At 41.2% G+C, this 20,703-nt stretch overlaps 1 protein-coding gene across 1 annotated transcript; it reads left to right on the top strand.

The window, feature by feature from the left end:
* The first annotated feature begins 10,560 nt into the window (after positions 1 to 10,560).
* Tas2r40 (taste 2 receptor member 40) lies at positions 10,561 to 11,523 on the top strand. The gene has a single exon (XM_021629720.1). The coding sequence runs from the start codon at positions 10,561 to 10,563 to the stop codon at positions 11,521 to 11,523; it is 963 nt and encodes a 320-aa protein (XP_021485395.1).
* Positions 11,524 to 20,703: the final 9,180 nt, after the last annotated feature.

Genomic DNA, 20,703 nt, shown 5'->3' with positions numbered 1-20,703 from the left:
AATCTGTCCCCACCCCCACACAAAATAAATGGTTCTTTTTCAGAAGATAGCTGCATCTCGCTTAAAATTTATTTCCAAAGAAATAATGGATACACTCTGCATACTCGTGTCAGAAAGGAGACTTGAGCTTTGTTGAGAAACAATGGTCACTGTAGACATCTGTATCTAAGTACAGATGTCTATCTAAATTAGCTGTGCAGTTAATTCCTGGAATAAATAAAAAGAGCCTAATAAGGCAAGTAACTACCCATTGGTAAGGAAGTAGCAGAGAAGTTGAATAGAAAACCAAATACAAGCCAAAACTCCTTCCTTGATATTCCAAAAATGATCTGGAGAGGGCAGCCATCACTTAGGATGAACTTAGGTGCTTCACTCTTTAGTTTACTCATGGAGGGCTTTAGGGCTACACTTGCTCTCAGACCATTATTCTACTATTCTGATACTTTATTTTAGAAATAAACTCTGTAGTTGTCTGGAATTATTTCACTTAAGAAATTAGAGTTTTAGCTAAGCACAGGGGCACAGGTCCATGATCTCAGCACTCGGGGAAGCAGAGGCAGGCAGATCTCTGTGAGCTTGAGGCCAGCCTGTCTACAACGTGAGTCCAGGACAGCCAAGGCTACGCAGAGAAACCACGTCTTGAAAAACAAACAAACAAAAACTAATAACAAACAGAAAAAAAAAGGAAATTAGAGTTTTTCCTTGCAATTTAATTTTCAGAAAATAAGGATAACCTTTCTGCTTAAAAAGATAATACTTGATGAAAAGATATAATCATGACCATGATAACAAAAAAATAAGAAATCTCCCTAAAAGGTGAGTTTGTAAAACACTTAGTCAACTGCCTAAAATAGAGAAGGTTTTCCTCAAGAGGCTCCCACTTAGATAGAAAGAACTTGATTGTTCACCAGTGGAAGAAATAAGGAATTGTTGCTCTTACAGAAAGCTGCATTCATCAGCTCCATCTCGTGGTGGAAAGTGCTAGGGATTACATAACTCCTTGAAGGTGCCAGACTTGCATTGATGAGATCGATGAAGACTCCTAAAACAAAATACAGAAAGATGTATGGCTGAATCGAGAATATTCAGACTAGCTACCTGGAAAAGAACCATTTCAACTTGCCAAACCCTGGATAAATGTGTACAAACAATGACTTCCATAAGTTCAGAACTTATAGAAAGCTTAAAGTAGAAATATTTTATAAAACTTTCTTTCATAAATCATTGTCTTTTGTTTTGGACCCAGATTTTTTTTTTAATTTGCTTTGATGGCAAAACTATATGTTAAATGTGTCACATTGCAACGTAAAAACAGAATATAGCCTTGGTTTAACATTCAGCAGGACCAATATTTAACCCTATGTAGTTTAACAATGAAAAAGAACTGTTCACAAAGCTAATTATTGAGCCTTAATTTTAAGCATAGATTTTAAGCATAGATTGCAAGAGGCTACCTGACCTCTCTCCAAGGAGTTATTGACAGCTGTGGCTACTGGGGGCAGGGGTTGGAGAGGACAGTGGAGAGGGCAGCCATCACTTATCTTTTAAATTCTGGCCATTGATATTTTGCCCATGTCAGTAGATTGCCTTCACACCCATGCACAAATGAGTAGCAGTGACCGGACTCAATGGAAAATAAATGAATAAATGTGAATCTGAAAGTGAAAAGTGTTGGGGGGCCTCAGGAAGTTGGAAAGTGGAAGCCGGGTACATCCAACACTCTTTGTACACATGTACGAAAGTTTCAAAAAATAAATAAAAATGTTATTTAAAAAGCTACTTTTTACAAAGTTAAGTATTTTCATATTATTTTTCTCACTACTGTGATAAAATACCTGAGAAGACCAACTTAAGCTTTTCTATGGAGGAAGTACAGTCTACTGAAGCCAGAAAGGCAGAGCAGCGAGACGTGGGGTGACCAGTCACACCGTGTCTACAGTCAGGAAGCGGAGAGAGCAAAGGTTGGTACTGAGCTGACTTTCTATTCCCTGGTCATCCAGAACTTCCACCCTGAAATAGAGCTGCCCACAGGTAAAGTGAGGCTTCCCACCTCAAGTAATCTAGAGACATGCCTAGATGTGCTTCCTAGAAAATTCCAGATCTTGTCAAGTTGATGATGATCAATTAACATCACAACTTTCCAAAGTGAATCTTTCCACAAGCGTTAAAAGATTTGCAGGGGCTTCGCCTTCAATCGTCACTGCACTAATTTTTCCAGCTTCTATCACAGCCGGGATCAGCCTTCCTCGTACAGGTGGGACTGTGCGGCTCCCTGAACCACGGGAGAACGCCTCCACAAAGTGGAATGCATTAGCCACTTGGAGAAGTTAGTTTTCAGAATGTCACGGGTTTCACCATGCCCTCAATAACAGTTCTAACAATGCACACACACAAAAGAGGACTAAGAAATGAAACGCCAGATGCCTCTCCACATAGTATCTTATAACCACATAGTTGCCTTTCAGGGAAACATTCACAGGCTCTGTACACACAAAAGACTAATTATGTGATAAAAATCTTTACTGCTAAGTGTAAGCACACACACCCCCCCCCGCCAGATGATGTAAGTTTATTTCTTTCAACAGACCAACAACACTTCTTTTGTTTTGCTGTGACCTAGCCTCCTGCCCTATGTGAAGTGTGTGGACCATGTGCTGTGTATCTGATTCCAACTCTCTGTGTCTTCAGCTTGGCCAGGAGACCAAGCGCAAGCAGTGAGCAATGTCTGTGGCATCTTCCGTTTTTAACTTCTAGCAAAAAGCAATGCCTGTTGAATAATGCAAATGAGCATATGCAAAGTCTGTGTCCTCACATAACTTGCCACATAAAACTCAAGTTTCATTGCAAGTCCAGCATTAACTCCATACATCACAGAGGTACACAAATCTGTATTCAGCTATTCAAAAAGGCTAATTTTCACAAAGGCTAATTTCCAAATGACTTCCCAGTATCGTGTCTATCATGAGCACACTACCCAAAATATTTCTAGTCATAAAAATTTGCAACCCATGGTAAATAAATAAAGCTAATTATTACATTATCATGTTTTAAATGTGCGTGTAGATAATATGCAAAAGCAAACATTTTACATAATTTATCTTTCAATTTCTTAACCATATTTAAATAACATAACTACTGCAATGTCAATGTCGTTTAGCACGTTAGCAACAGTGTTCCTGGTCACATGTATATCTGCACATATTAATAACTTTATAAAACACACAATTTTCACTACATCCAATAGACACTTCTACAATTTTCTGTGATGCATTTCATGCTCTGGGCAGATATTTCACTTAAATATATAACTGCTTATTCTATAAACAACCAAGATAAAATCTTGTTGGCATTTCAATTGTCTTCTCACTTCATTAGATTTGGATTGCACATTTTGTTCTATGTCTCTGGTCTTTGTGCTCTTAGTTGCTTGTTTCATAATGGCTTCCAGACTATTTTCTTTCATTACATCCTTTGCCAAATATGCACATAAAAATAGTCCTTGATGGACAAAGTGGAACATATGCCCCTCTAGGGTCTACTTTTCTTTCCCTGCTTTTTATAGAGATATGTGTCCAAAAATCATACTGCTTTCTAGCTCTGTATTTTGGATGTGACTCCACAAAGCAAATACTTTGTTTTGCAAAACATTATAATTATTCCCTGTACCACAGCTGCTCAACTGTACTTTTTTATACTTGAGAGATGAATATATCTTTCTTTGGTCTTCTCTAAAACTTCACTGAGTTTTCTTTTTTTTTTTTTTTTTCTTTTTTTTTCACAAACACATGTAACTGAGTGTCATTATTCCTGTTGCCTCAAAATTGACCCCAGAGCCCATATGATAAAATGAAGGGTAAGTCCCCTTAATGGATGTTGGGTCTTAACATAGCCTCATCACCCCTGATGCCCTCCTAAAATGAAAATAGATTTAAAATGTCAGTGTTCAATTATTCTCCAGAATAAATATTCAGAATTCATTAAGATGGATGAGGACATGGATGTTTTTTGTGAGTCCTTGGGGAAATTCAGGCAATGCCAATTTACAGACAGACCTAAGGAACATAAGTCAAGAGGAAGTGGCCAATGACTAAAGCTAAATGCCAGTTACAAAACTTATTAAGAGACTGCAGTACCTGCTCTTCTGCAACCAGCCCAGATCCTAGTGGCACACCTCTTCCTAAATATATTTACCAAAAATAATGAGGTAAGGTAAATCCATTTCCAGAGTAGGGGAGGTTATAGGCAGCAGACTTGGGTCTGCTGCAAACCCACATGAAGAAGTCAACACAGACTATCACATGACAGCCAACACATGGATGCCTGACGTTCAGAACGGTTAGATGGCCAGATAGTGATGGCCAAAGAAGCAACAATCCCAGGAAATTTAGCAGATAAGAGCAGCCAGTGAAATAAGGAGACACTGCCTCCTGTCTCCCACGCCAGCTGGGACTTGAAGAGGAAAAGATGGACGCCTGGGATCTCAACCCATGCTGAGCCAATCCAGACAGTCAGGGTCTTAGCTACAACTGGGTAATGGAAATGGAGAATATAAGATTTAAAAATATATAAAAGTAAACAGAACTGTTAATATTTTAATTATATAATATAAAAACTGGTTAATATACCAATGTGAATGACAAAGGAGGCTTCAATAGCACTTTATTGAGCCCACGTTAGGTTAATCCCCGTATGTGTGTTGGCCCAGCCTCATAAGAAAATTATATTTTAATGTTTTCTTGGTTGTACCAGCCTTATTATACCTGTCCTTACTGGATTTTCTCAGGATTTATCGTTCCTGTTCTCTCTGAAATGAAGACCATGCTCCTTGGATGCTATTCTCACATGGCATGGTAGAGAGGAATGAGTCCATCCCATGGCTTCACACTGACCTTAACTGAATGGCTGACATTTTCTCAGAACAACTTACTAAGTCTCTCAGATATGACCTCTTGCTCTCTTTGGGATTCACCGATCGCTTTTATTGGATTTCCAACTCTTTCTGTGGATATTATGAGGGTTTAGCAGCTTTCGTAAGGGGTGGACTCAAGGGCTAGTTACAGCCCTGCCTGCCTATGAATCCATAAGAAAAGGACCAGGACTCTCTATCATTGAGTTCCTCCATCCTCTTCCTCCTCCTTTTGTTCTTTCCTCACCAACTTGCAAAGACATTTTCTATTTATGTGTTGATGGAGAAAAAAAATATATATTTTTCCTAATTAAATATTCTTCCAAATATAACAAAATTTTTCAACCTAATAGCCATGGTTCATTGCAAGATCTGCCCTAAAGCGCAGCTGCCTCTATCTTGGCGTATTACATGTTATCATAATAGAATGCCACAAATAGGGCAATTTATTTAAATTAGAAATGTATTTCCTAAAGTTCTGGAATCTGAGAATTATAAGCCCATCCTGATGCACCCTTCCATGGAAGAAGGCATGAAGAACAAAACAAAACAAAATCTCACATCTACAATAAATACACTGCTGACATAATATTCATGAGGACCGAATCCCTATGATTTAATCACTTCTTAAAGGTCCCTCTCAAGTGGTCAGCCTTAGATGAGATGACTGTATCACACCCTGACCCCCAGGCTCAGGAAACATCTTGGAAGAGGGGGTAAAAAGATGGTAAGAGTCAGTGGTTGGAAAGGACTGCTGAGAAACAGTGTCTTCTAGTCCAGCTTCCACCATAGCACTCAGATTCTCACAGCATCTGTGGCAGATGCACAAGTCTAAGTCACTCAAAGTCCCAGCATCATGACAGGGGAGCTTACAAAACCCCACCCCCAACAAGAAAATCTTGATGATTGATAGCTTCTGGGGAAGGAAAAGTCATTTTTCTTTGGTTTTGTAGACCCTGACAGGTTGTCCACCGTCCAGGAGATGACCCTACACCTGTGTATGTAATTTCGTACAGCACTAGTTGGACTCTGTGAATCATTTTAAAAGAGCATGAAGTTGGCTGATAAATCTGTTGGAGGCATCTGGGAGGAATTGGAGAGGATGGGCATGATCCAGTATATTGTATATTTATGAAAGTTTCTACATGTAAATAAAAATGTATATTTTAAAATTCCCACCTCTCAACACTGTTGCACTTGGGAATCAGATTTGCAACATGAACTCTAGGTGCCACACTGAAGCCATATCTCCTCTATTCTGGCTCTCCAGGTTAAAATAAATAAATGAATAAATAAAATGAGTTGGCAACACTGCAATTATAACACTATGAGTGACTTGGATTTGGAAACCTTAGACTTGCAGCTTGTGTGACACCCATCCCCAGAGCCATTGACTGTTCCCCTCCCTTTTCCTCTTGCTTAAGTCTTTTTTGGTTGCAGGCAAATCCTGCCTAGCATGTCTTTCTGCTCTCAGATCCTAAGAGTAAAGAAAAGTGTGAATAAAAACCAACAGAAATGGAACCAGGAAAAAAATGGAAATCAACAACTACATTTAAGAAATTTGTACATATATTATTGAAAATATATATATAAGTTGAGACAGAATAAGCAAAAAGACTAAGGTTAGTGCTTTATAATATATAAGAGAGATTCACGGACACTCTGCTCTCCTCTCCTGGGATAAGTAATGGAAGTCAGTGAGCCCCTTCCATGAAATGTTAGACTGAAAATAAAAACTATTTCCTATTCCTTGTTTTCTTGTGTAACTCTATGTTGACATTAGGGCTTCTTTTTCACTATAAAATATTTTAGTCATTTTGTGTTATCCGTCTTTAGTAGTATTTTTATACAAACATGATCAAGTAACATAGCATAATTTGGCTAGGTTTAATTTTTATTTTGTTTGTTTGAGACAGACTCTTGCTATGTGTAATTTGATATGTCCTCAAACTTGCTGTTCTCTTGCCTCAGCACCTCCAATGCTGAAATAGTAGGCAAATTCCAAATGCCCAGCTCTGCAACTGAGTTTTATAGTAACAAATTTATAACGTCTTTATTTTAAATCAAATTAATTTGGGGTTGTAAAAATTCCTTTTCATAATTTCTTTCCATGTAATAGGACAAATTCATAAGCAAATGGTAGCTGATAGTAAATCTCAGTGTCAAAAGGTGTTGTGAACTGGGCTATATTCTGTTCAGTTAAAAACTATATTCCATGTTTAAAACAAGCAACCTGTCCTAAGGTTATTATTGCTATCTGAAACACCATGACCAAAAGCAACTTGGAAAGAAAAGTGTTTGTTTCACTCACAGTTCCATATAACTGTCCATCTTCAAAAGCAGTGAAGACAGGAGCACAATCAGGGCAGGAAGCTAGAGGCAGAAACTGATGCAGAGGCCATGGGGCAGGGTGTTGTGTGTTGCTCACTAGCTTGTTCCTCGTGGCTTGCTTGACTTGCTTTCTAATAGAACCCAGGACCACCAGCCCGGGGATGGCACCATCCACAATGGGTGGTGCCCTCCCCCATCAATCACTAAGTAAGATACTGTTCTCTGGGCTTGCCTACAACCCAGTCTCATAGAGGCACTCTCTCAACTGAGACTCTCTCTTCTATGATGACAGTAACTTGTAACAAATTGCCATAAAAGTAGACAGCACAAAACAATTGAGTAGATTCAGCCAAGTAACCATGCAAACTCAAAAAGTCTTCTGGCTTCATGGGAGGTGTTGGTGCTGTTAGGAAGAGCAAGCGACCAGGCACATAGACCCATACCATGCAGCCCACTTGTTTTCACAAGACAGCATAGCTCACCCATGCTCCTACCTACATCTGTCTAATGCCCAGAGGTAGAAAAGGCCATCCTCTCAGACAAGGATTGTGCCATCATCCCACTTTGTCTTTTCTGTGCACTGTTTGAGGCCTTTCCAGAAGAAACTTTGTTCAAAGTGAAAGATGTTCATATATGAGATAAAATGAGTTTGCTATTGGCCTACATGCTAACCATAAAACTAAATCTTAGAAAATAAGGGCAAACTCCTGAGGGACTGCCTCTGACATAATCTGATTGGCCTGCTCTTTGATCACCTCCCTGTGGAGGGGAGCAGCCTTACCAGGCCATAGTAGAGGACAATGCAGCCACTTTTGATGTGAACTGACAGACTAAGATCAGAAAGGAGAGGAGAACCTCCCCTATTAGTGGACTTGGGGAGTGGCATGCAAGCAGAGGGAGGAGGGAGGGTGGGACTGGGAGGGGAGGAAGGAGGGGCTTATGGGGGGATGCAGAATGAATAAAGTGTAATTGATGAAAAATTTTAAAAAAAAAGGGAAAAAAATAATTTAAGAACCTTAAATGACTTTCAAAAGTGGAGGAAAACATGGAGTTAGTCAATTGGCATGGAGCACGTCTCGCCCCTGGGGGCAATGGTCTCCTGAACCTACTCAGACCTTGGACACCACCACTGCTAGTTCTAGAACTGACGCAGGATGTTTCAACGAGGGGGTTAAGGCTTCTCATAATATTTCCTATAAGCCCACACCTGTTTGTCTATATCCCCCATTTTTATTCATTATTAGCCAGATAGAGCCAAGTAATTGTGGTAATGATACTTTTTTTTTTTTGCCCAATGCTGGAATGCTAGTAAATTTAGGTATGCCCTGGTTACTCGCATGCCTCACTGGGTGCCTGTGCCCGTTGATGCCCCTCACGCTATGACTCTCTTCAGACAGAAAAGGGATCTTGGAATTACAGCCACCATTATTACTACCATCTCATTGGCGGCTGTTGGAGCTACCACCGGGGCATTAGCCATGAGTCATACTGGGCAGACTGCTCAGACCCTGAATAATCATTTAGCCAATGTAGCTCATGCCTTAGTTGTACATAAAGGAATTAATGCTCAACTAAAAGGAAGCTTGATGGTGTTCAATCAGAGGATTGACCTCGTGCAGGAGCAAATTGATACCCTATGGCAACTCACTCAACTTGGCTGTCAATGAAAATATGCTGGACTTTGAGTCACTAGCATATAACATGAGAATTTTTCCTGTGCTGCAAATCTGTCTAAACAATTGTCTAGCTATATTTTAGGTAATTGGACTGGAGAATTCGATACTACGATGGAGCAGCTGAGAGTGGCCATTGTCACAGTAAATTCTACCAGAGTGGACGCAGGACTAGCCACAGGATTATCATCATGGATTGCTGCAGCCATGAATCATCTGAAGGAATGGGCGGGCATGGGAGCGTTAGCAGGCCTTCTGGTGTTGGTCTCCTTGGTTTGCCTGTGGTATATATGCAAGATTAGAGTCTCACAACAGTGTGATGCAGCCATGATCATTCAGGCCTTTACAGCCATGGAAGCAGGACATTCGCCCCAAGCATGGTTGGATACCATAAAAAGCTAAAATGTTACGCTCAGGATGCGAGGCTAAGCACTGCACTCAGGGTCAGCTGCTTTGGACCCAGAGAAGAGCATGTCTGATTGCATGCGGGTTGATACCCCAGGTCCCGCCTCTGAGAAAAAGGTATCAGACAGGTCTGATGCTCTTTGGGTGGGTGACACCTAAATGAACATCGGTACAAAGTCCCAATTTATTTCTAATATCAGAGATCAGACCTCTACTCTTGCCTGATGCGTCTAAAACAAAAAGGGGGAACTGTAGAGAGCTGCGGAATGCTGTGCCTTAAAGATGGAGCTGGTTTCCGCCTTCCACCTTCCCGATGGTGAGTGCTCTCTGTCACGAACAATTCCACATTTGGCTAAGGCTGAGGATCTGGCTTGCTTCCATGTATGTGGACCTATCCGCATTGCCCACGTGGCACGCTGGGGTTGGCTACCCAGAGGCTATTTAAGCTGTGGGCTGGCTTTCCCCAGGGTCAGATGATTGCTCAAGGTTCCTGAATAAACTGCATTGAAAAAAAAAAAAGAAAAGAAGGGCAAACTCCTGATGAGACCTGATAGACTAGGATCAAAAGAAAGGAGAGGAGGACCTCCTCTATCAGTGGACTTGGGAAGGGGCATGAGTTGAGAAGGATGAGGGAGGGTGGGACTGGGAGGGGAGAAGGGAGGGGTTTATGGGGGAATACAAAGTGAATAAAGTGTAATTAATTAAAAAATAAATAAAAGAAGGGCAATAAGAAAGAAGCCTGAGCCCAGTAGTGCATGCCTATAATATGTGCAATTGAGGCAGCAGTGGCAAAAAAAATCATAAGCTACCCTGGGCAACATGAGAAAGCAGTATGCTTTTATAAATAATAGCAAGTATCACAAATCTTATGAGATAAGCTTTTTTTTTAAAGGGCAAGGGACACTGAGATTCCTAACTTGGATATCTTCTCCTATCAGGTGAATATGGACTAAAATAATAACGAGAAGATTCTAAAGTGGACATTCATTGCAAATTTTGCCCAATATGTTTCTGAAAGCCCTCAAACAAGTGGGTGTTTATGAAAAATGGAGTCAGAGCCAGTAACCAAATCCTTTCATAATTTGCATGTCAAGCCACTTACTTGTAGTCATGTGACAAGTAAAAAGAAATAGGAAATAACTCTCAAGTAAAAGGGGAAGCATTGCAGTAACGCTGACGAGTGTGGGAGGATTGCTGGCAGACATCACTTCTCAGTGAGGAACCTAAACGTCGGAGTCAGACAGAATGACAATAATAACCACAGAAGCTACCGACAATTATGTTTCCAGGTGTAACATCTTCATCACTTTTGTGACCTCTACAATAGGCTGTATTATTGGCATCATTGGCAATGGCTTCATCACAGTCATCTATGGGACTGAGTGGGTCAGGAACAAAAGACTCCCCATGGGTGACCACCTTATGTTGGTGCTGAGTTTTTGCAGGTTCTTGCTACAAATCTGGACAATGATAGAGATTACCTACAGCTTATTATTCCGGGTCATCTATAACCAAAATTCTGTGTATAAACTCTTCAAAACCATCACTGTGTTTCTGCACTACTGTAACCTCTGGTTTGCTGCCTGGCTCAACGTTTTCTATTGTCTTAAAATTGCAAACTTCACTCACCCTGTGTTTCTTATGATGAAGCGGAAAATCATGGTGCTGGTGCCTCAGCTCTTGAGTCTGTCAGTATTGGTTTCCATCATCTTGAGCTCCTTCTTCTTTAACGACATCTTCAAAGTGTTTGTGAACACTTCTGTTCCCATCCCTTCCTCTAACTCCACGGAGAGGATGTACTTTTCTGAGATCAATGTGCTCAGCCTGGCTCTTTTATATAATATAGGAATCCTCATTCCTTTGATCATGTTCATCATGGCAGCCACTCTGCTGATTGCCTCACTCAAGAGGCACACCTTGCACATGGGAAACAGTGCCACAGGCTCCAGGGACTCCAGCATGCAGGCTCACTTTGGTGCCATCAAATCGACCAGCCACTCTCTCATTCTCTACATTATCAATGCACTGGCTCTATTTATTTCCATGTTAGGCATCTTTCATATTGACAGTCTCTGGAATAGTTTGTGCCAGTTTATCATTACTGCCTACCCAGCTGGCCATTCAGTGCATCTGATCTTGAGAAACCCAGGGCTGAGAAGAGCCTGGAGGCGGTTTCAGCAACATATCCATCTTTACTTTAAAAGGTAGATCCAGTCACTGGAACCAGGAGTATTAAAAAAAACCTGGCCCACAGATCTTTCCTCACAGATCTCTTCATTCACTTCTCCCACACACAAAACCTGCTATGACACTATTATCCTCCAGGAACTGGATTCTTACGTGAGTGTGAAGTTGGATTAACCAGAGAATCAAGTAGCAAAACAACTTGAAGATAGACTCAAAAAAGCCTCTTGACACATATTTTTCTGTCCCATACTGGTCTCTGATATCCACAACCTCCTGAGGCTTAGGAGAAGATCTCAGTTCAACTGGGAGAAGCACTGATTGTTGTCTGTTATCTACTGAAAACCCTTTGATTCTTGAAGATATCTTGGACTAGATAGAAAATCATCTGCTCAGTCTACTTCTGACACCCGAATAACCCAGAGAGTACAAAGAGGACTGCCATCAGACATAGTGTTCAGGGCGAAAAGGGAAACCAGAATTCCTACAGAGAAAGAGATGTAGGGGGGAAACATTGACAGAGCTATTAAGACGTAAGATATTTGGTTTTCCTAAAAAAGGAGGCTGAGAGGAGGCCATGTGTACTACTAATGAAATGATTGGGTGTCATTCAGCTTCCAGATGTCTCCAGAGAGGGAGATGAAAAGGTGAGAGAGCATGTGAAAAGAGTCTGTAAAGACCAGTAACACATGGAGTTTCTCTGGATTAAGTGACAAAATAGAAGGCAGAAAATGGAAATATATATATGGTTAACTGAATTATTTATTTTTCCAAGTAGGAGGGGATGAAGCAAGAAGAGAAAAAAATAAAAATGGAAGGGAAAGTGTCACGTAAACAGAAAGGTCAGATAAAATGTCTACTTTGCTTACTGACCAACTCATGGCAATCAGGGGGCACCTGCTGGCTTTATCTCTTCTAGGACTCCTTGAAGAGACTAATGGGTGAAGGGTTTCATAGGAGAAGCTGTGGAAAAAGAAAACAGTCTTCCTTGTAACTTTTCAGAGGGCATTGGTAGCATTGTTTCAAAGGGTTGTTTACAAAATGGCAACTTGAATATTTCTTCTCTTGTGTACTTTGTAAATAAAAATTACTAAAGAAAACACAAAGAGAATGCTCCTGCTGACAGGAAGCTTAGTGAGATCCCAACTAAAACTAAAACCTGAAATTTACAGCAAAGACAAAGACGAATTCTGTGCCCCCTTGCCTCTCAGATTCATGAGTCCATTACACCTACAAACAGCAAAGGAGAAAAATAAGTTAAACACACACACACACACACACACACACACACACAAATACATTACCTTGTAATTGTGAAAAGGTATTCTTTTTATTTAAGTAACACTTTATTTGAGTGACTATTACATTCTTATAGTTGTTATAATAAAGATAAAATAGATTGCAAGTTTCATCCCAACACCTAAGGAATAGTGAAAAAAAAAAAAAACAGTTTCCAAGTAACAGTTGCTGATAAAGCACTTCCATAGCCACTATATATATGTATGTTTATGTGTTTGTATTAGTGTGTGTATATATATATATATATATACTATATACTATATACAATATATACTATATACACTATATATATAATATATATATACACACACTATATATATATATGTGTGTGTACATATATATACGTATATATGCTAATATGTCTCAAAAGTAACCAGAAGTTGATTTGGAGTTGATATCACATTAACGGGAATCCTGACAAGATGCCACAATGGTTAATCCCTTTCTGGGAAGTAGCATCTCCTTGCTTGCAGGAACCTAAGGCAGCAGGAAGGAAACTGAGTAGCTCATTGATGCTGTGTGTTGTCCTGACTTCAACCAGATGACATTCATTCCAGCTCACTTTCTTCCTTTATGTAGAATTGAACTCCACATCCGGAAAGGACCAGAAGGTTTGCTCTTCAAGTAGGTTTGTCTTAGACAGAAATCAGAAGTCCTAAAAAGAGACAAAATTATACTCTGCTGAACTGAAGAACACAACAAAAATGTTAAAGCCTGGCTTGCTGCTGCCCTGGCATCCTTACTGGAGGTGCTTAGACGCTGTGTATCGCCCTCAGGGAAATGCAGGGTTCCTTTTCCTGGTCTGGATGTTTATAAATTGCATGGGAAAGGTAGAGAGCTTTTTGAGGCTCAAAGACCCCAGTCTGGATGTCTCAATACCAAAACAGAGGGTCTAGTGTCTTCTCTTAGATCTGGCTGAGTTCCCACAAATGAAGGGTACACGGAAGCCAACGTCAACCTAAAACCTGTGACCTGAGGAGTACTAGGCTATCCCACAATCCAACAGCATCATCACTACCTTTCATCCCTCTGGATGTCTGCTAAAACACCACTGTGGTTTCTGTATGCTTTGGGTTTGTGGGTAACTTCGTTTTTCATTCCCTCCTGTGTCTTTTGGTTTGGGCTCCTGAACAAAATGTTCTCTGTCTCCTCTTCTAAATAGGACAGGAGCTACCTACTACAGGAGAGGCAATGGATTCTGGGAAATGGTCATCTCATGTGTCTTCTGGGAAGAGGTAACAAAAGTCTCTATTGAGAAAAAGAAGATGGAAATATTCAGGAGCCTGTAGCTGAGCATGAACAGGTCTGGGCAGGAATAATGTGGAAAGAGGAGCTAGGAGAGGAAAAGAACTGTGAAAGGGAAGGTGAGGGGTGCTAAGAGCTGAAGTTGATCCTCACCAACCTCAGTTTGGAAGAAGTTTTCTTCTGACAGTGCTGGCTCAGTACTTCATACCCAGGAAGACAAAGGGTCTTCCATGAGGATTCAGAAGAAATGTTTCTAAGTAGGATGTGTCCTGGGTGAGGGTGGGTATGGCAAGGTGTTCTATGTAGGTACATTCATCTACCAACAGCCTTTATTGAGAAAATACAGTGTTCTAGTTCATCTTTTAAAAACACATATGTCGTGTGTGTGTGTGTGTGTGTGTGTGTGTGTGTGTGTGTGTGTGTATGGTGATATATATAATATGTATATACATGTATACAGAATGGTTTATGAAAGCTCACTTTCTCGGGTAGCATCAGGAAAAAAATATCATAAGAGAAAATGGGTTTTCAAAGTGATACAAAAAGAAAAAGAAAAAAGGACTGGAGGGGCCTGGAGAAATGGCTCAAAGGTTAAGAGCACTGCTTGCCCTTCCAGAGGTCCAGAGTTCAATTTCCAGCAACCACATGGTGGCTAACGACCATCTATAATGGGATCTCGTGCCCTCTTCTGGTGTTCAGGTGTATGTGCAGGCAGAACATTGCATACATAATAAAATAAATAAATCTTTTTAAATAATAAAATTAAATTAAAAAAAAAAGACTGGATAGAGGTGGTTCAGTAATTGAGAGCACTTGCTGCTCTTGCAGAGGACCCAAGTTCAATTCTCAAAATCCACACGGTGGCTCACAATCTTCTGTAACTTAAGTCCCAGGGGATCTGGAACCTTCTTCTGGTCTTTGTGGACATGAGGCACACACATGGTACATATACATTCATGCAGGCAAACATTCAAACCTTTAAAAATAATAAATCTTTGTCTAAAAGAGTGATACAAAGAGGAAAAGAATCTGTGATTCCCAGGGCTTTGGTGTGGCTCAGCAGTAAGCCAGATGAAGAGAAGAACTCCAAATTGGAAAGTTAATAGGAAAGCCTCCTAGACAACTTGGACAGTGGCAGTCCCTATGGGCAGGAAACCATACCTGAGTCCCAGACATGCTTTTGACTAATGCCAGACATTGGCTTGAGACTGCATCTCTGAGCTTCTGCTTCTACATCTGTAGATCACAACATCCACCTCTAGACTGCCCGGGCCTGGCACCCACTCAGACCTAGCTGGATACTCAGAGGACTGGGCCTTTCTAGTACACCCCTGTGCGTGGGTGCCAAGTATGAATACAGGCTCAGTACTAGTTTGTTCTACATGAGTGGAAGGCAGAAACTGGAAGGCAGGTGCCATGGAGCCTTCAGCCCCTGCATCTCCACAGGGCAAGAAGACAAGTGGTTGCCAGGCAGCAAGCATTCCAGTTTCAGCTGCCTGGGAACTGTTCCAATGCTGATTTAAACAAAATAGGGCACTAGGTCAGGGGTCAGCAAGTTTTTCTGCCAAAAGCCAGATAGCAGACACTTTAGATTTTGTGAGGCACAAAAAGTCTCTGTCACAAGGACTTGCCTCTTGTGTGGCAGCACAAAACTGTCAGAGATGTTTAGATGAATCTATGTGGCTATGCTCTGAAACAATTTTCATTATGGACACTAAAATTTGAATTTCATATCCTTTTCAAATGCCATGAAATGCTACCCAGCTCTTAAGTTTGTTTAACCATTAAGAATGTAAAATATGCCAGGGGTAATGCAAACACATTTAAACCCAGCACTGGGGAGGCAGAGACAGGTAGATCTCTTAGTTTGAGTCTAGCCTGGTCTACTTCAGGACAGCCAGGGCTACACAGAGAAATGTTGTCTAGAAAAAAAAAAGAATGTAAAAATATTCTTAGTGTCTGGCCTATACAAAGGAGAGGAGGAGATGGGGAGGAAGAGGTTTAAAATTCCGTCAAGCCCCAGTTGTAACCCCAGTGTGACGGTTAGGTTTCACTATAAATCACAAATGCACAAAATAACAATCTTTGCTATTCAGCTTTTCCATCACTTCATCGCTTGTTATTTCTCCAGCTGCTTTCTACCCCTTTTCAATCTGTCCCAACACAACCCTACAGAGAGAGCCAGTTCCCAGAGACCTCCTCTGACTTCCACACATGCCCTATACTGATGTTTGAGAGAATGCCTGTGCACGAGCACACACACTGGATGACAGAAAAATTAAATTAAGGCCAGGGAGATGGCTCATCAAGTAAAGAATAACCTAAATTGCATTCCTGGGACTCACTCACATGGTGGAAGACTAGAATCAGCTCCAGCGAGTTATCCTAGAACTCTAGAATGCATAAACCAGGCATATGTCCTATGTTTGTAACCCTATTGCATGAGAGGGACAGGGAGGAGGATCAGAAGTTCAAGGTCATCCTCAGATATGCAGCACGTGGCCTAAAGAGGATACATAAGGACTATCTTAAAAAAAAAAAAAAAAAAAAACAAGCCTTCCGTTTTTTGTAAAACTAAAACATTTAGTTTCATAGTTTCCCCTGTGAAGGGAGGACGTAGGGCCTAGTATTTGAAAGATAATCTGAAGCCACTCACTCAATAAGAGGTTCCAGCTTTCAGAGTGTTTGAAGGCATTATCTCCAGGTTTCAAATAGACACGGCCTTGACAACCATCTCTGCTAGGCTGAATCTCAGGCCAGACCATTTCCTTACTGTGTCTAACCCTGTACCGCAAAGCTTTCGTTTTGTGTTCTTTTCGTGAATATGTAACAGGGTGGCTTATTGTATGATGGTGTGTAATGCCCAGAGTCCTCACAGTCTGTGAGGAAAAGATACTCTTTGTCAAACCAAGCTCTAGCTTTGAATTTCTGCTATGGTGATCATGGATACAACTCTTGAGACTGTCTTCCTATCTGAAAAACAGAGATAATCATAACATCCACTTACAAAGTTGCTATGAGACTCAAAGGTAATGATACGTGAGCAATATACCAGAAAGCGTCATGAGAAGATTGATGCATAAATTCATTCAAATGAATACATACTCAGCAATTCAAAGACTAAGTTAACAGAATTTTCTCCCTCTAAGAATGAATTGTCTGAGATGGAAAGAGTGACTAAATGCATTCAGGAAATACTCTTTGTGCAGTGTTGGGGAGACTGTGTCCTGTAGGTGGATCAGGGGTGTACAGTAGGCCTTAAATGGCCACACTTAATACTTCTACTCCACAAAATATAAATGTTTTCTAAATCCTGGCCTTCCTCCATTTTGCTGTTTTGCCGGTGGAAGGGAAGACCTCAGAGAAAATCTCTTGATTTCATTAAGTCAGTTAGAAGAGAACAAGACAGAAAGAAATGGGAATTTTCCACGGAGCAGCTTTTGCGATAGGCTTAGGACAAGGCTGCAAATTAGAAAAGGGGTCCTATTGCACCACACCCTCCCTAGGGAAAGCTGCTATTTGCATCTCCCGTGGAAAGCCCAGAGACTGCAAGTGAATCTATGGCTTATTCAAACCAATACATTGAGGCCCCGGTTGCAGTTGGGCTGTGAATAAAAGAAATGTTCTTCAGGAAAGAGGTGGCAATATGACTCTTCGGGAAGACCAGGAGCCACACAGCCCTTTCCTCTCTCACCATGCTCCACGGTGGAGTCTCACCACACACACCATACTGAAACATGCAGTGGGATGGGAAGCGTTTATCCCACTTCAGTGCCTAACAATGGTGACGTTTGGATGTTCCGCCACTAGATGGCAACAGAGTCTTTTCTTTGGCGTAAACCTTTTCTGCAACTGTTTGCAAGCCAACAACGAGCAAATCACAATATGAATTAAATTGATGGAGTTATTTTCCTCTCTGTAAACTTTCTGTTATGAAAATTTTTGTGTTTTCTTTTGAAATTCCCCCCGGAGACGCCAGATCCCGGCCCTTGTGTACTGCCTTCTCTCAAAGCCTGGCGTAGAAGCTGTTCTCCGTGGGGAATGACCAGTCCCCGGGGAGCTGTAGAAAGAGCTGTAGCCAAAGCCATGCACCTGTCCCTGAAGTCGCGACTTTTGATGTCATTCTCCCTTGAGAGAAGACAAGGTGAATTCAATTCTGACTTCCGTCATCACATTTCCCAACTAATCAGTGAAAGTCGATCATAAACCAGCTCAAATCATTTTATGTATATTGGTCAAACAATGGTGTGAATCAGCTATGATACCAGCCTGGCCAGGCATGCTACAGACAGAAGAGGCATCACAGAGAAACAAGAAATTTACATCAACAAGCCCTGCGTCAGTGCTGAGAGGGGAAATGAACACCAGCTTTAGCTTTTCCCAGTGCAATCTCACTGGATCCACAAACCACACTTAAGGACAGGCCTCATATTCATCAATAAATGCCCATTACAAAATTGGTCTCGTATTTCTTTGTTTAGGCTTTGTTTGTTTGTTTGTTTGTTTGTTTACTGGCCTTTTCCTTGTATATTATGGTTTGTGTCACGAATTATTTTTTCCAGTGTGTGTGTGTGTGTGTGTGTGTGTGTGTGTTATTTTTTCTTTTTAAATCTGGACTTGTTTCTTTTGTTTTTGTTTGGGTTTTTTTGTTTGTTTGTTTGTTTGTTTTCTAAAGAGATAGAGTGGAGTTGGTGAGTGGGGAGGATTTGGGAGAAGTCAGGGGAAGGGAACTGATCAGAATATAAGGTATAAAAATTCATTTCAATTTTTTTTTAACTGACGTAAAGGAGGAAGGGAAGAAATTCTTCTATCAGACACTGAAGCAAACTGAATTACAAAATAAGCATAATAAATTATGGAGTCAAAGGCAGTCCCTGCCCCTGCTGTTAGAGGTCCCACATGAGGACCAAGCTGTACATCTGTTACATATGTGTAGGGGGCCTACCTGTGTCCCATGGGTGCTCTCTGGTTGGTGGTTCAGTTTCTGTGAGCCTCTATGGGTCCAGGCTAGTTGATTCTGTAGATTTTCTTGTGTTCTTGGCCTCTCTGGCTCTTTCAATCCTTCCTCTCCCTCTTTCATAGAATTCCCTGAGCTCCACCTGATGTCTGGCTGTGTGTCTCGGCATCTGTTCCCATCAGCTCCTGGGGGAACTGTCATCATTCGGGTGACTGATATGCTAGCCTATTGTCTACAAGTATAACAGAGTATTATTAATAGTATCTGTGGTGGGCTTTCTCTCATGGCCTGTGACTCACACTGTGCCAGCCGGTGGATGGCTGGGAAGGTTGTGAGTGTGGGTTGGTGTCCCCATCCCTCCACTGGAAGGCTCACCTGGCTACAGAAGGTGGCCACTTTAGGGCTCCACATTTCCTGCTTCTAGGAGTCTCAGCTAGGGCCACCACCATGTATTCCCCGGATCCTCCCCCATCCCAGAGATGCCCCATTCCCCCACTAATATCCCTTTGCCCTAGCTTGGACCATCTCATCTAGCCTCAACAGAAGATGAGCCCAGTCCAAGGTGGGTTGATATCCATGGGAGCTGATATCCCTCTCTGGGAAGAAAGGGGTGGGGCAGAGAAGGAGAGGAGGGAAGATGAGAGGGAGGAACTGGGAGGAGAAGAGGGACAGAAAGTTCCAACCCAGATGTAAAGTAGATAGTAAATGAATGAAAGGGGGACAGACACTTGGCAGAAATCTCAGCTCCCACAGGGTCAGACTTCTTGCATTTTTGGTTGTGAGCCTAGCCTTTAACGGCTGAGTAGGCTCCCCAGCCCAGGGTCAGCACTTCTTGAAATCGAGCTACGTGCTTAGGGTCGCACGGTGTTCTCAGAAGTTGGACTTTGCTTATCCATTGCCCTGTTCTGAGTTAGCCAACTGTGTAAGAGTGTGAGGCCACGCTCTGAGCACTCAGAATCAGGATCCTTTTGCATCAGAAACGAAAGCTCGAGGCGACCACCACCTTGCTCCACGCTGTGTGTGCTTGCTACACTTGATTTGACACGGCTGTGTATGCTTCTGCAGAAGAAAAACTCATACCTTATGGGGGGGTACAATAAAAGTAGACTCATTTATTTTATAGAAACCTATGACAAATGTAAATGATGTCTAAGTGGAAAAACAATGGGTTATTTAAATGTACTCTACATAAAAGTCATGGTTAGCAGAGAGACAAAGTTGGGTCCCATGCTTTTATTTCACACAAAGGCAAATTCAAATGGGTAGAAAAGCCTAAGAAAGTCTTTAAAGCTATAAAACAAAACAGGATATAGCTCAGTTAGTAGTCCCAAGCATGACTTAAAATCAGGTATGGAGGTGCATCCCTGTAAGTCTAGTATTTATGAAGTGGAGTAAATATGAACTTACTACATATTTAGCTATGTAGTAAGTTTAAAAACAGCCAAGGTTATATGAAACTTTGCCTCAAAAATTAAAATATTAATAAAGTTATAAAATAAATAGATAATAACTCATGACCAAAGCTTTAGGGGTTGCTTATTAAAGAACATTCCAAAAGCTCTAATCATGAAACAAAGACTGATTGGAGTTCCATTGAGTAAGAACTCTAGTGACAGCAAGGTTCACGGGCTATATCTTAAAAAACAAGAAACAAGGCTGCACAAAGGAATATACATGTATGCATTCACACAGACAAAATACCC

This window comes from Meriones unguiculatus, chromosome 3 (assembly GCF_030254825.1).
Source record: "Meriones unguiculatus strain TT.TT164.6M chromosome 3, Bangor_MerUng_6.1, whole genome shotgun sequence".
Classification (NCBI taxonomy): Eukaryota; Metazoa; Chordata; class Mammalia; order Rodentia; family Muridae; genus Meriones; species Meriones unguiculatus.
Note: the sequence above shows the minus strand (reverse complement) of the source record. Positions and strands in the feature narration are given on the sequence as shown.

What these genes read in the sequence shown, in the direction of transcription:
- Tas2r40 (XM_021629720.1), top strand. Translation starts at nt 10,561, where the DNA reads ATGACAATAATAACCACAGAAGCTACCGACAATTATGTTTCCAGGTGT.